The 13,675-nt window shown below is 39.2% G+C and overlaps 1 protein-coding gene across 2 annotated transcripts in view; it reads right to left on the reverse strand.

Moving 5' to 3' along the window:
• Nucleotides 1-208: 208 nt before the first annotated feature.
• ARMC1 (armadillo repeat containing 1) overlaps nucleotides 209-13,675 on the reverse strand; it is a 41,212-nt gene continuing 27,745 nt past the window's right edge. For both annotated transcript variants that reach the window (XM_058528785.1, XM_058528786.1), the window contains 3 exons: nucleotides 3,304-3,420; nucleotides 3,144-3,218; nucleotides 209-2,352 (listed from right to left, as the gene is read on the reverse strand). In XM_058528785.1, coding sequence (XP_058384768.1) covers nucleotides 2,161-2,352; nucleotides 3,144-3,218; nucleotides 3,304-3,420 — 384 coding nt within the window. In that variant the 3' untranslated portion in view covers nucleotides 209-2,160. The remainder of the gene's footprint in view (nucleotides 2,353-3,143; nucleotides 3,219-3,303; nucleotides 3,421-13,675) is intronic.

Raw genomic sequence — 13,675 nt, forward strand, 5'->3', positions numbered from 1 at the left:
AAAACACTGCAATGGGTATAGGTACAGGGGCAGTTGATTCAAACCTGGGGAGAGGCAGGTGTGGTGCTGGGAAGAGACGAACGGAGGGTGCATGGGAATAAGGCAGGTAGCGCACCTGCAGGGAGCTGGGAGAAGGCGCCAGGCAGTGTGGATACAAACAGGCTTAAGACTGATCAATAATGCTTATACCACAAAAATGCAACATCCATTCACTTTTAATTATGTTACCTTTTATTATTTTACAACATATTTCAAAAAATGCTGTTACAGTTGCCTTAACTGCTCTATAAGACCTGGAATAAAAGAACACTTAGCATTAGAAGACACAAACATCAAGCTGTCATACCTACTTGTATTGAACGATTACTACCAAAGGGATGGAGTTTTTTAAATAAGCAGATGTATGGCAACGCAAAATAAAATACAAACTTGTTAAAACAGAACAGTAAACTTTGTTTTAAAGGCTATAGTAAGGAGGTGGTTTTGTTATCTTTTTCATCACATCCGGTCTGGCAGCAAGTTGTATTATGCAGTTAAGGCAATACATGCCCTGAAAGCTTACATCTTCAGTTGTGCGTGTCACCTGCATCAGAGCCCAGACACAGGAAAAAATACTCTCAATACCCTCAATACCCCTCCCTCCAGAAGGTCACAATGTTCGTGAACTCAAGATTCTCGTTGGTGAAGTATTTTACAATAATTTTTTCCAGTAACACTGGCTGCTTTTAATTTTCTCTAAAAGAGAAGCAATGGAAATGCAAGGCAACCCTCCAGGGTGCAATTTTCACTTCACGTTTGCCAAGTAGTAAAATAGCGGCTCTCCATGTTGGTGAAAAAGACTTACAGTTCCTTCCTATTGGTTTTTAATTGTATTAGCATTAGAATTTATCTGGATTTAGTTGGATGTCCAAAAGGAAAATTTTAGTTGCCAAATATTTCAGAAATTTAATAAAGCATCCCATATATGTAATTAGTTATCTACCAAAAAATATGTATGTATATATATTTATATTTATTTATCTTACCTTCACTGAAGTTCTTTTTTCTGGTTGGACAGGAGAAACAAGATTAGGTGGACCAATGCTGGCTTTATTTCTTTATAAGCAATAATTTGAGTCTTTTTTCATTCACTGCCATTGCAGGTTCATAATAAATTCACACAAGGCAATACAGGGAAACACCCACTGAATACGCATCTGCCAAGCGATTCACCTTGTTTTAAGGTTAGACTCTACCAAATGGCACTATGGCATTATAGGCATTTAATTTTTGTTTTCTTTTTTTCCAATTTGTCAGTTCTTTACTACTAACGTTTTTTTCTAGCAGGGGATAGTGCGTAATGACAAAGTATGGCCTAGAGACCCAATACTATGGTGCACATAACTCTCAAGAGCTGATACAGACCAAATGGAACAGCAGTCAACTGGAACCACGTTTGGTCGCCTTCAAATAGTCTCCACTAGCACTTTGCTGATACACGTTTCCCTCTTCTCAACCTTTTCTGTGCTAATCTTATGAAAATTATAACAAATAAGATTGCAAAGTCTGTGTAGAGCTGTATTTTTAGGGGACTGTTAACGTTCAAATGAATATATTTTAATCCACAAAATGTCATGAGTAATGTCCTTTCTACAAACATGGTTGGCAAAATAAAAAAGGCACAAAAGGGACATGATGAGAAACATTTTTATCTCTCAGGGAAGGGTACCAAAGCAAGCATCTTCCATGAAGAGAAGCAGAGAAAAATGCTCAATAATTCATGCACAATGTGAGCTAAAACACACTTCTCTTCAGATAGGTCCTGAGACTTGAGGAGAAAACGAGTGTTCCTAATCACGTGCTTCATGTAAAATAAAATGTAAAGCTGCACATATATACGTTTGGTTTAACAGTGGACCCATGTATTTTAAAGTGAGGCAATTAAACAGAGGAAAACAAAACCAAGATACCTTCAGAAACAAAGCTCCACCTGCAGCCTCTGTCGCTTGTACCACTTAGTGGGGTAAAATGTCCAAGAATGTGTAAAATGCAGCATATGCAATCATGTAATCTAAAAACTTTTCATGATAACTTATTGCAAATTGCACTTGACAGTTCACCACCACAATGGAAAACTGGCCCCTTGTTGGTTCACACAGTCCTTGAGCCCCAAACTGAAAGTCACCAGTAGAACGATCTGGATAGAAAGTTTGCAGCTGTGCTCAGCCAGCTAGCTCCACCCTCCGGGTGTGAACCGACCCGGGACACGGCTTTGTCCTGCTCCTTTGTGGGACTCTCATCCTCAGGCAGGTAGTCGGGCAGCTCTGTGTTCTGTTCTACTTCCACAGGCGTATCTTGAAATGGGACCAGCATCTGATACAGGGAAGATGTTTAAGAGTCATTACAAAATCAACCTAACTGACATATGACATAAATTAAAGGTCAATTTTACTAATCACTCTATTTATTCTCAGGGGCTATATTCCTTTAAAAGTTTTCCTCTTACAAGAAGGTAGGTCCAATTGCTGAGCACTGTGGAAGCACAGAAAGGCAGAACTACACATGAAAACTCAGATGCTTTTCTCCTGAGGCTCCAGGAATAAATGTTCCACCTCTGTCTGTTCAAAGATGACAAAAGCAGGTATCTGGCTACTATGGGCCCCTGGAGGGCCACTGAACTCCTTTCTATGGGAATACAAACGAGCTAAAGGCATATAGATTCGTTTTCCCTATCGCAAGGCTAGTGGAAAGAGCAGCAAGAGGCAAAAATTTTCACTATATTTATTTGCCCAATGGTGGGACTGACCTTTATTTTTTGGATTGGCAAAACTAATTAAGGTCAGAAAGAAAGTAGTTAAAAACCAATGCAAGGAAGCTATATATCCTTTATTTCCATGTAAAATCAATAAGATTTCCATTGAGATAAAGAACAGACTTTGAAACCCAAAAAACATAAACATAAGAACAGACCCTGAAATCCACAAAAGACCTCTCTGTATTTCTAAAAGAGTTATCAGTTAACCAAGAAACATTAAGATAGTCTGACCCAACCACATTCCTATATTATTGGCAACTAATGGTCTAGAAATGCAAGCAATCTGCTAGCCATAAGGAATAACCAAGAGTCCGAGTCAGGTATAAAGAAAACTAAATAAACCTTTTACCTCTTCTCCACTTTCACTTTTCACAACTTGCTGAGCCTTCATAACCTTGGTTGACGCTATCGCTGATGCCAAAGCCTAGGCCAAGATAAAAAGGAACAATTTTCAACACTGATTTGTTTACCTGTAACCCCAAGCATATTCAGCCATTTAAAATACTAACCTCTGCTTTCAAATCTGAACGGATTCGCACCACACATCTTTGAACGGCCATTTGAAAAGTAAAGCTAATAACACCTTTAATTTTTAACAAAGCCTCTTCACATAGATTTCTCCGAGACTGAAAATGTAAAAGCAAATTGTTATTAAAATTGGCAGAACAGTAAAAAGGAATAATTCAACTCATATCACACCGAACACGTCGTTATATTTGGGGTGGGGGGCAAATGTCCCTATTTCGGTTCTACCATCTCATATTTGAGGGCACAGAGGGGGTGGCACTTAGCCAAGTTTACCAAATTTTATAAGATCAACAGAATAGTAACTCCTGCTAGGTTTTTTTTCAAGCTTCATTACTAACATTTAGTTTTAATAATTTTAATCTGAAGTTACCCAATGTTAATTTAAATCTTAAAACAACGAAAAAACAATACTGAAAAGTAGAGATTTCTCTAGTTCAAGGGTGAGCAAACTATAGTCCACCAGCTGTTTTTGTAAATCAAGTTTTACTGGAGGGCCAGCCCCAGAGGCCTAGTGGTTAAGTTCAGCGTGCTCTGCTTTGGCAGCCCGGGTTCAGTTCCGGGGCACAGAGTTACACCCCTCATCTGTCAGTGGCCATGCTGCGGTGGCAGCTCACATACAAAAAGAAGAAGATTGACAACAGATGTTAGCTCAGGGCAAATCTTCCTCAGGGAAAAAAAAAAAGTTTTACTGGAACACGGCCACACCCATTTATTTACATACTGAAGCTAGTTTCATGCTATAACATAGTTAGTATTTATAACAGAGACCATATGGCCTGCAAAATCTAAAATATTTACTATCTGGCCCTTTAAAGAAAAGGCTTGCTGATCCCCACTCTAGCTTAAAAATCTCTAGGGATAAATTCTAATAGACTAAAGTTCAAATTACTGAGCATTCAGTATTTGAGTCACTATTCTTTAAAGCACTTGGTATTTATAAATATCATTGCACCCTTTATTTATGATATTCTCAATCGTTAACACTGCATCCTCAAAGGTTATCAGTAGTCACTTTCTGGTTCTCATTTTCCTCTGACGACACAATATAACACACACTCTTTAGTGCTTCTTTGACTCCTAATACTATAATACCCTGGTCTTGTACTTCCACCACTGATTATTCCATCTCTGTCTCATCTTACCTCCAAGGTCCTAAAACTAAGTTATTTTTCCTTCTACTTCTTCTCTAGTAATAGTAATACTATTCTTATCACTTCAGCCATCATCACCACATAGAAGCACAGCCATAAATCTCCAATACGACTTTCTTATCTTCATTTGCCTATCAGACATATCCACTTGGATATCAAGTGGTCATTTCAAACACAAGATCCAAAGAGAAAATGGGTTAAAAGTACAGTCATGTGCTGCATGACGACGTTTCAGTCAATGACAGACCAAATATACAACAGTGGTCCCATAAGATTAGTACCACGTAGCCTAGGTGTGTAGTAGGCTATACCCTCTAGGTTGGTATAAGTGCACTCACTCTATGATGTCCGCACAACGACGAAACTGCCTAACGAGGCATTTCTCAGAATGCATTCCCGTCGGTAAGCGATGCATGACTGTAACTGCAGTCTCTCCTTATCTCTCCCTCCACCTCCAGCCCACACACCAAACCACTACCTCTAAATTTTCCTGTTTCTGTGTCGAGACCAGGTTCTGATTCCATACTTCTGAGGAGACAGGAATCTGCAATTGACCCCAAGTCTCTGGATCACACCCTAAGAAGCACTGCCTTCAAATTACCCAATTCATTCTCCTCTTCTGTTGAATAAAAATCAGTCTTTAAACTTATTCCCACATTCTTCAAAATAACTCACATCACTGCTTATTTCCCTACTTAAACCACTTTTTCACTGCTGTATTTCAACACTACTCAGGCAAGGACCTGGGATTCAGTGGTGTGTGGCAGCCCACAGACCCATAGGGGCTCATCTGGTGCGCTGTTTCTAGACTCTGCTCTGGGGAGTCCCAGTTTCCGTAAAGCCCCTCTAGGCGACCGGCACCAAACAGGTCCATGTTTATCTCTTCCACATATTCAACACCAGTTTTACTTAAAAGGAAAGAAAAGTTTGCATAGCATATACAACATGAAAGTTAGGATACTACTAGTCTAACCTGATTCTTTATTTTAAATGTGAGAAAAGCAGAAAATAAAAAAGTGAAGCAACTTGCCTAGTTTATCTCAAGTAAAGAGTCTGACACTAAATTCCAACTATACCTGACAGTGAGAAACCAGATTCACGAAGCCAATTCATCTTTATTTTGACACAAATTAACACATTTGCCAGAGGCAAGGTGGGGAGGTAGGGGGGTGGAAAATTCAATTCCAAGATTTGATCTCAGGGACAGGTTATTTCCGAGTAAACATGAGATCTTCAACAGAGAAAACAGGATCAAGAATAAGCCACAAAGGATGAATAACTTCTTGATTGGGATACAGGGTCAAGATTAGGGTGAGAGAATCATAAGTAGACGAAATTAGGAAGTGGGCAAGGAGGGAGACAAGTCAAGGTTAACTGGCTGGCAATGGGTATGAGAAAAAAGAGAGAGCGTGTGTGTATTATGAGTAGGGTCCTACACACAGATCAATGGAACAGAACTGAAAGTCCAGAAATAAAACCTCATATCTATGGGCAGCTAATCTTTGACAAAGGAGCTAAGGACATAAGAGTGGAGAAAGGAAAATCTCTTCAATAAATCGTGCGGGGAAAACTGGACAGCCACTTGCAAAAGAATGCAAGTAGACCACCTTCTTTCACCATACACAAAAATTAACTCACAATGGATCAAAGACCTGAAGGTAAGACCTGAAACTATAAAACTCCTGGAGGAAAATATAGGTAGTACACTACTCGCCATCAGCCATAGAGGGATCTTCTTAAATTCCATGTCTACTCAGACAAGGGAAACAAAAGAAAAAATAAACAAGTGGGACTTCATCAGATTAAAGAGCTTCCACAAGGCAAATGAAACCAGGATCAAAATGAATAGGGAACCCACCAGCTGGGAAAAAATATTTGCAAACCATATATCTGACAAGGGATTAGTCTCCATAATATATAAAGAACTCACACAACTGAATAACAAAAAAACAAACAACCCAATCAAAAAATGGGCAGAGGAAATGAACAGACACTTCTCCAAAGAAGATATACAGACGGCCAACAGGCACATGAAAAGATGCTCAACATCACTAGTCATCAGGGAAACGCAAATCAAAACCACACTAAGATATCACCTTACACCTGTTAGAATGGCTACAATCACCAAGACAAAAAGCAACAAATGCTGGAGAGGCTGTGGAGAAATGGGAACCCCAATCCACTGCTGGTGGGAGTGCAAACTGGTGCAGCCGCTATGGAAAACAGTATGGAGATTCCTCAAAAAATTAAAAATAGAAATACCTTATGATCCAGCTATCCCACTACTGGGTATCTACCCAACGAACCTGAAATCAACAATCCAAAGAGGCTTATGCACCCCTATGTTCATCGCAGCATTATTCACTATAGCCAAGACATGGAAGCAACACAAGTGTCCCTCGACTAATGATTGGATAAAGAAGATGTGGTATATATACACCATGGAATACTACTCAGCCATAAAGTAGTCCCATTTGCAACAACATGGATGGACCTGGAGGGTATTACGTTAAGTGAAATAAGCCAGAAAGAGAAAGACAAACAGGACATGATTTCACTCATATGTGGAAGATAAACCAACACACGCACAGATAGAACTGTCTGGTGGTTACCAGGGGCTAGGGGGGAGGGGGGTGGGCACAAGGGGTGGAGGGATGCACTTATATGGTGACTGATAAACAATAATGTACAACAAAAATTTCACATTTAAAAAAAAAAAAAAAAGAGTAGGGTCCTGAAGCTAGACCCACACTGCTTAGGTTCAAATCCCATGTCCTCCACTTGGTAATTGTGTGACCCTGGGACACTACGTAAATTTTGTGTGCTTTACTCTCCTTATCCAAAAACTGGAGCTATAAATAGATCTACCTTATAGTGTTACAAGAAATAAGTTAACACATCAGAAGGGTACCTGTAAGTACTGCAATAAATGTTAACTGATACTATTTATTGGAAATTCTATCCCCTCAGGGAATTTCAGGCCCTTGCCCATTTTCCTACCAAATTTTCTTGTGTTGATTTTTTAAGGCCACTAACCTGATGCATTGTTCCTACTTGTTCTTTTACCTTTTAAGAACGTTATATTTGACAAAACCAAAACCTTATTGTCAAACTGGAGATCTTTCCTAAAGCAATTTCTTCCACTGTCTTTATGCTTTAAAAAGTCCTTAGATCAGTTAAATACTCACTTAAATTCTTTAATTTCATAGTTTTTTTTACATCTGACATTTTAGTACGTTTTGACTTTTAGTACCTGATAAAACTCCCTTTCCCTGTCCGTTACCCTCCCTGCAAAACTGTGAGTTTCCTGGCCCCATTTCTTGCCCATCTGCCTGTTTCCCACTGGCGTCTGATGCCTCCTTCATCTAGGGTGAGCTCTACTATGTACTGGGGCTGCTTCAGGACTTTCTTTTCTCCCATTTCCTTGTCAAGATGACATTGTTTTAACTATGCAAACGTAACAGTACATTTTACTGTCTGTGTTACTCCTAGGTATATTCTTAGCTGTTGATGTTTCAAGCCTGGGCCCTCACAGCTCCCTCTCCTGGAACATGCACTCTTCCACAGATGTCCACTGCCTCACTCCCTCCACATCTTCACTGACACGTCAGTTTCTCCAGGAGGTTTTTCTGAACCATCCTATTTAAAACTACGACCCCACCATTCATCCCATCCCTTAGCAGTCCCCATTTTTTTTCTTTTTCTTTTTTTATTTTTCTCCACAGAAGTTACCACCTCTAATACACTATACAACTTGGTTTATTGTGTCTCCTCCAACTATATTATTAGTTTAATGAGAGCAAACACAAGTTTCATAAGAACTTTTGCTTATTTTGGTCACTGCTATATCCCTGGTGCCTAAAATAGTGCCTGGCATACACTAGGTGCCAGGCTGTGCCACCAAAAAATGTTAACTGACATTACAGTATGGTGCTAGAATTAATCTGCTAATATTTTATTTTGGATTTTAGCAATCACATCTTTATGATATACTGGCCTATATTTTTGTGCATGCTTTGTTGGGTTTTATTATTTGGTTTGTGCTAGCTTTAAAAACGAATTGTATTGGGCCGGCCCCATGGCTTAGCGGTTAAGTGCGCGCACTCCGCTGCTGGCAGCCCGGGTTCGGATCCCGGGTGCGCACCGATGCGCCACTTCTCCAGCCATGCCGAGGCCGCGTCCCACATACAGCAACTAGAAGGATGTGCAACTATGACATACAACTATCTACTGGGGCTTTGGGGGAAAAATAAAAAAGAGCCTTTAAAAAAAAAAAACGAATTGTATTATTCTTATTCATTAAAATCAAATAGATGGTATTGGTAATATTTACTATATCTTAATATCTTCCATTTAATCAACTTACATTTACTAGAACTTGCTTTCTAGAAACTTTTCAGGATCTTGTGGCCCCAGTTTCAGTAAGATAGTTATTAACTTATTTGTCAATGTCATGGATAATAGGCATATGAAAAGCTTCCCCCCACCCCTTACTTACTGAAACCTAAATCCTGAAGCCTAAGCGCCCCAAAACCACAGCTAGAAAAAGCTGTCGATAATCTAATGTAACCTACCTGGCACAGCTAAAGAGATAAGTAGTAATCCACCAGTTGCCACCCCTATATATGTAAAGTTATATAACTTATCACTGCTCAAGATAACTTCAGAGAGACTTTCAATTCCAGTCAAGATGAAGTAACAGGGACTGGATTTACCCTCCAGGCTTAAACAACTAAAAATATAGACAAAATAAAACGAATAAAACAATGATTTCCAGACACTAGAAGACAAACATCCCTGGGAGAAGGAAAACAAATGAAGTGAGCTCTACAAGGACACCAAAATATTGCCTAGAAAGTGCCTAGGCTGCACCTCAGGAAGGGGGAACCCAAGCAGAACCAGCAGTCTCCCGTAACTGAGGACACAACATTGAAAATTCAGGAGATCAAGGAAAGTGCAAGTCACAGGACAGAGCACAGGAGAGGGCAGAGCTGCACCAAGAGGGCCACACAGAGAGGAAGCACATGCTAGAGATCTGCAGGGAGTTCCCCTCAGGTTTTCAGCTGAGTGATGATCAGTGCACACCTATGAGGCAACAACCTGAGGCTGGGTATAGAACCGGGCTGGAAAGGAACAGAAGAAACAATTCTGCGGGCTCACAAAGGGCCGGGAATACTTCGTGTTTCCATCAGCCAGAGTGGAAAGAACTTGGATACACGTGGGGCATGGACAGAGAAGCCAGAAGAGCACTGCCTCAGGAGGGCAGCACAATTGTCCCTGGGTTAAAGGGCGCTACGACCCCGCCTAACAAAGCTTAAAGGCAAGCCTCGAAAAGACTCAACTGTCTGCAACTAACTTAACTGTGATCCAGAACAAAGCTCAAGAATATTTAAAGGCTTTGCATACATATACATGCTGTACCCAACAATGTAAAATTGGCAATGTTTGGCATCAAATCAAAAATCACCCAGCATGCAAAGAAACAAGAAAATACAACCTATAATCAGAAAAATCAATCTACAGAAACACACTCAGAAATAACAGATGATCAAACTAGCAGACGAGGACATTAGACAGTTATTCTAACTATATGCTATATGTTGAAGGAGAAACAGAAAAGTGTAAACAAGTTAAGAAGATATAAAAAAGACTCAAATCAAACTTCTAGCGATATAATAAAACAATGTCTATGGTGAAAAATACACCAGATAAGAATAACAGCAAATTAAACACAGAAGAAAACTTCAGCAAATATAGTGACAGACACTATCCAAAATGAAACAGAGAAAAAATGATTGAAAAAGAAATGAACAGAATATCAGTGAGCTGTGGGACAACTTCACAGAGTTGAATATATGTGTAACAGGAACCCCTGAAAGACTGAGAGGAAAGGGGGACAGAAAGAATATTTGAAGAAATAATTTAAAAAACTGCCCAATTTGCTGCAAACTGTAAACCCAGAGATCCTAGAAACTGAAACATCATGAAGAAAGTTATACCAAGGCACATCATAAAAGATTGATCAAAAGCAGTGATAAAAGAGAAACTCTTAAAAGCAGACAAAGGGGGAAAAATAAGACACATTACACACAGAAGAACAAAAATAAGAATGACAGAACTCTGAATGGAAACAATACAGAGCAGAAGAGTGCAACAATATCTTCAAGTACGGCAAGAAAAAAAATCTGTCACCTAGAATTCTGTACTGGTCAAAAATATCTTTCAAAAAGAAAAAGAAAATAAGGATTTTCCCAGACATTCAAAACCTGATAGAGACTTCAATATCTGACTTTCAAAAATGGATAGAACTGGCCGGCTCCGTGGCTTAGCGGTTAAGTGCGCATGCTCTGCTACTGGCGGCCCAGGTTGGGATCCTGGGCGCACACCAACGCACCGCTTCTCCGGCCATGCTGAGGCCGCGTCCCACATACAGCAACTAGAAGGATGTGCAGCTATGACATACAACTATCTACTGGGGCTTTGGGGGAAAAATAAATAAATAAATAAAATTAAAAAAAAAAATGGATAGAACAGCTAAACAGGAAGATCAGCAAGGAAAAAGAAGACAAACAACACTATAAACCAACTATCCTAACAGACACTTCTAGTACACTCCAACCAACAGTATACACATTCTCAAGTGCACATGGAACATTCTAAGCATAGAACATACGTTAGCCATGAAACAAGCATGAATAAATTTAAAAGGATTGAAATCATACAATGTTGTCTAATCACAGGAAATGAAATTAGAAATCAGTAACAGAAGAAAATTGTGAAAATTCAGAAACAAATGGAAATTAACACACTTTTAAATAACCAATAGGTCAAAGAAGAAATCACAAGGGCAATTAGAAAATACTTTGAGATGAATGAAATGAAAACACCACAGGGGCCGGCCCCGTGGCGTAGCGGTTAAGTCTGCACACTCCGCTGCTCGCAGCCCGGGTTTGGATCCCAGGCGCACACCGACACACTACTTGTCAGGCCACGCTGTGGCGTCATCCCACATAAAGCAGAGGAAGATCGGCACGGATGTTAGCTCAGAGCCAGTCTTCCTCAGCAAAAAGAGGAGGATTGGCATGGATGTTAGCTCAGGGCTGATCTTTCTCACAAAAAAAAAAAAAAAAAAACAAAAAAAAAAAACAAAACCACCACATACCAAATCTTATGAGATACAGAGAAAGCCGTGCTTAGATGGACATTTATACCTATAACAACATTAAAATTAAAGAAAATCTCAAATCAATAACAACTTTCCATTCTAAGAAACAAGAAAGAAAAGAGCAAACTAAAGCCAAAGCAAGGAGAAGGAAGAAAGTAACAAAGATCAGAAGCAGGGAAAAAAAAGAAAAAGAGAACAGGGGAAAAAAATACAAAAATTGATGAAACCAAAAGTTGGTTCTTTGAAAAGATCAACAAATTGATAAACCTGTAGCTAGACTGACCAAGAAAAAGAGAGAAAGAAGTCTCAAATTACTCAAATCAGGAATAAAAGAGGGGACATTATGACCCACATTACAGAAACAAAGCCTGATAAGCAAACACTGTAAACAATTGTATGCCAACACATTTACATAACCTCAACGAAATGGACACATTTCTAGAAAGACATCAACTAGTGAAACTGGCTCAAGAAAGAAAGAAAATATGAATAGACCTATAACAAATAAAGAGACTGAATTAATAATCAGAAAACTTGCCACAAAGAAAAGCCCAGGACCAAATGGCTTCACTGGTGAATTCTACGAAATGTTTAAAGAAGAATGAATACCAATCCTTCACAAACTCATCCAGACACTTCCCAACTCATTTTATAAAGCCAGTATTACCCTGATACCAGAACCAGACAGGAAAGAGAACTACAAACCAACATCCTGTATGAATACAGATGCAAAACGCCTCAACGAAATACCACAAACTGAATCCAGCAGCATATTAAAAAGACGATACACCAAGACCAACTGGGATTTATCCTAAGAAGGAAAGGCTGGTTCAATACATGAAAATCAATCAACATAATATATGATATTAACAGAATCAACATAAATATGATATTAATAGAACTCAACAATAAAAAGACAAATAAGGGGTCTGCCCAGTGGCGCTGCGGTTAAGTTCGCGTGCTGCGCTTCAGCAATTCAGATTCAGTTCGATTCCCAGGCGCAGACCGATGCACTGCTTGTCAAGCCGTGCTGTGGCACCATCCTATATAAAGTAGAGGAAGATGGGCATGGATGTTAGACCAGGGTCAATCTTTCTCAGCAAAAAGACAAGGATTGGCAATGGATGTTAGCTCAGGGTTTTCTTCACACACACAAAAAAAGACAAATAATAAGCAATTTAAAAATGGACAAAGAATGAATAGACATTTCTCCAAAGAAAAAATCTGTGATAAATTAAGGATGTACACAATAAACCCTAAATCAATCACTAAAAACTGGCCAATAAGCCCATGAAAAGATACTCAACATCATTAGTCACTAGGGATGCAAATCAAAACCACGATAAGATACCAGTTCACATCCACCAGGATAGCTATGAAAAAACAAACAAACAAATAAACAAATAGAAAGTTAACAAATGTTGACAAGGATGTGGAGAAACTGGACCCTCTCATACGTTGCTGACGGGACTGTAAAATCATGCAGCCAGTGTGGAAAACAGTCTGGTACTTGCTAAAAAGCTACACAAAGAGTTACCATATGACCCAGCAATTCACCCCTAGGAATATACTCAGGAGAACTGAGAACATATGTCCACACAAAAAGTGGTACACAAATGTTCATAGCAGAATTATTCATAATAGCCAAAAAGTGGAAACAAATGTCCAGCAACTGATAAATGGATAAACAAAATATGGTATTATCCATTAAATGGAATATTATAAAAAGCGATAATGTACTCATACATGCTATAAAGTGGATGAACCTTGAAAACATTATGCTAAGTGAAAGCTAAACATGAAAGGTCACATATAATGATCTCATTTATAGGAAATGTTCAGAATAGGCAAATCCACAGACAGAAAGTAGGTTAGAGGTTGCCAGGGGCCAGGGGCTAGCGCATTGCTAATGGGCACAACTAATGGATTGCTAGTGATTCTTTTTGGTGTGATGAAAAATTCAGGAATTAGACAACGGTGATGGTTGCACAACCTTGTGAATATACTAAAACCACTGAATTGTACACTTCAAAATGG

The sequence above is a fragment of the Diceros bicornis genome, chromosome 33 (genome assembly GCF_020826845.1).
Source record: "Diceros bicornis minor isolate mBicDic1 chromosome 33, mDicBic1.mat.cur, whole genome shotgun sequence".
Lineage (NCBI taxonomy): Eukaryota > Metazoa > Chordata > Mammalia > Perissodactyla > Rhinocerotidae > Diceros > Diceros bicornis.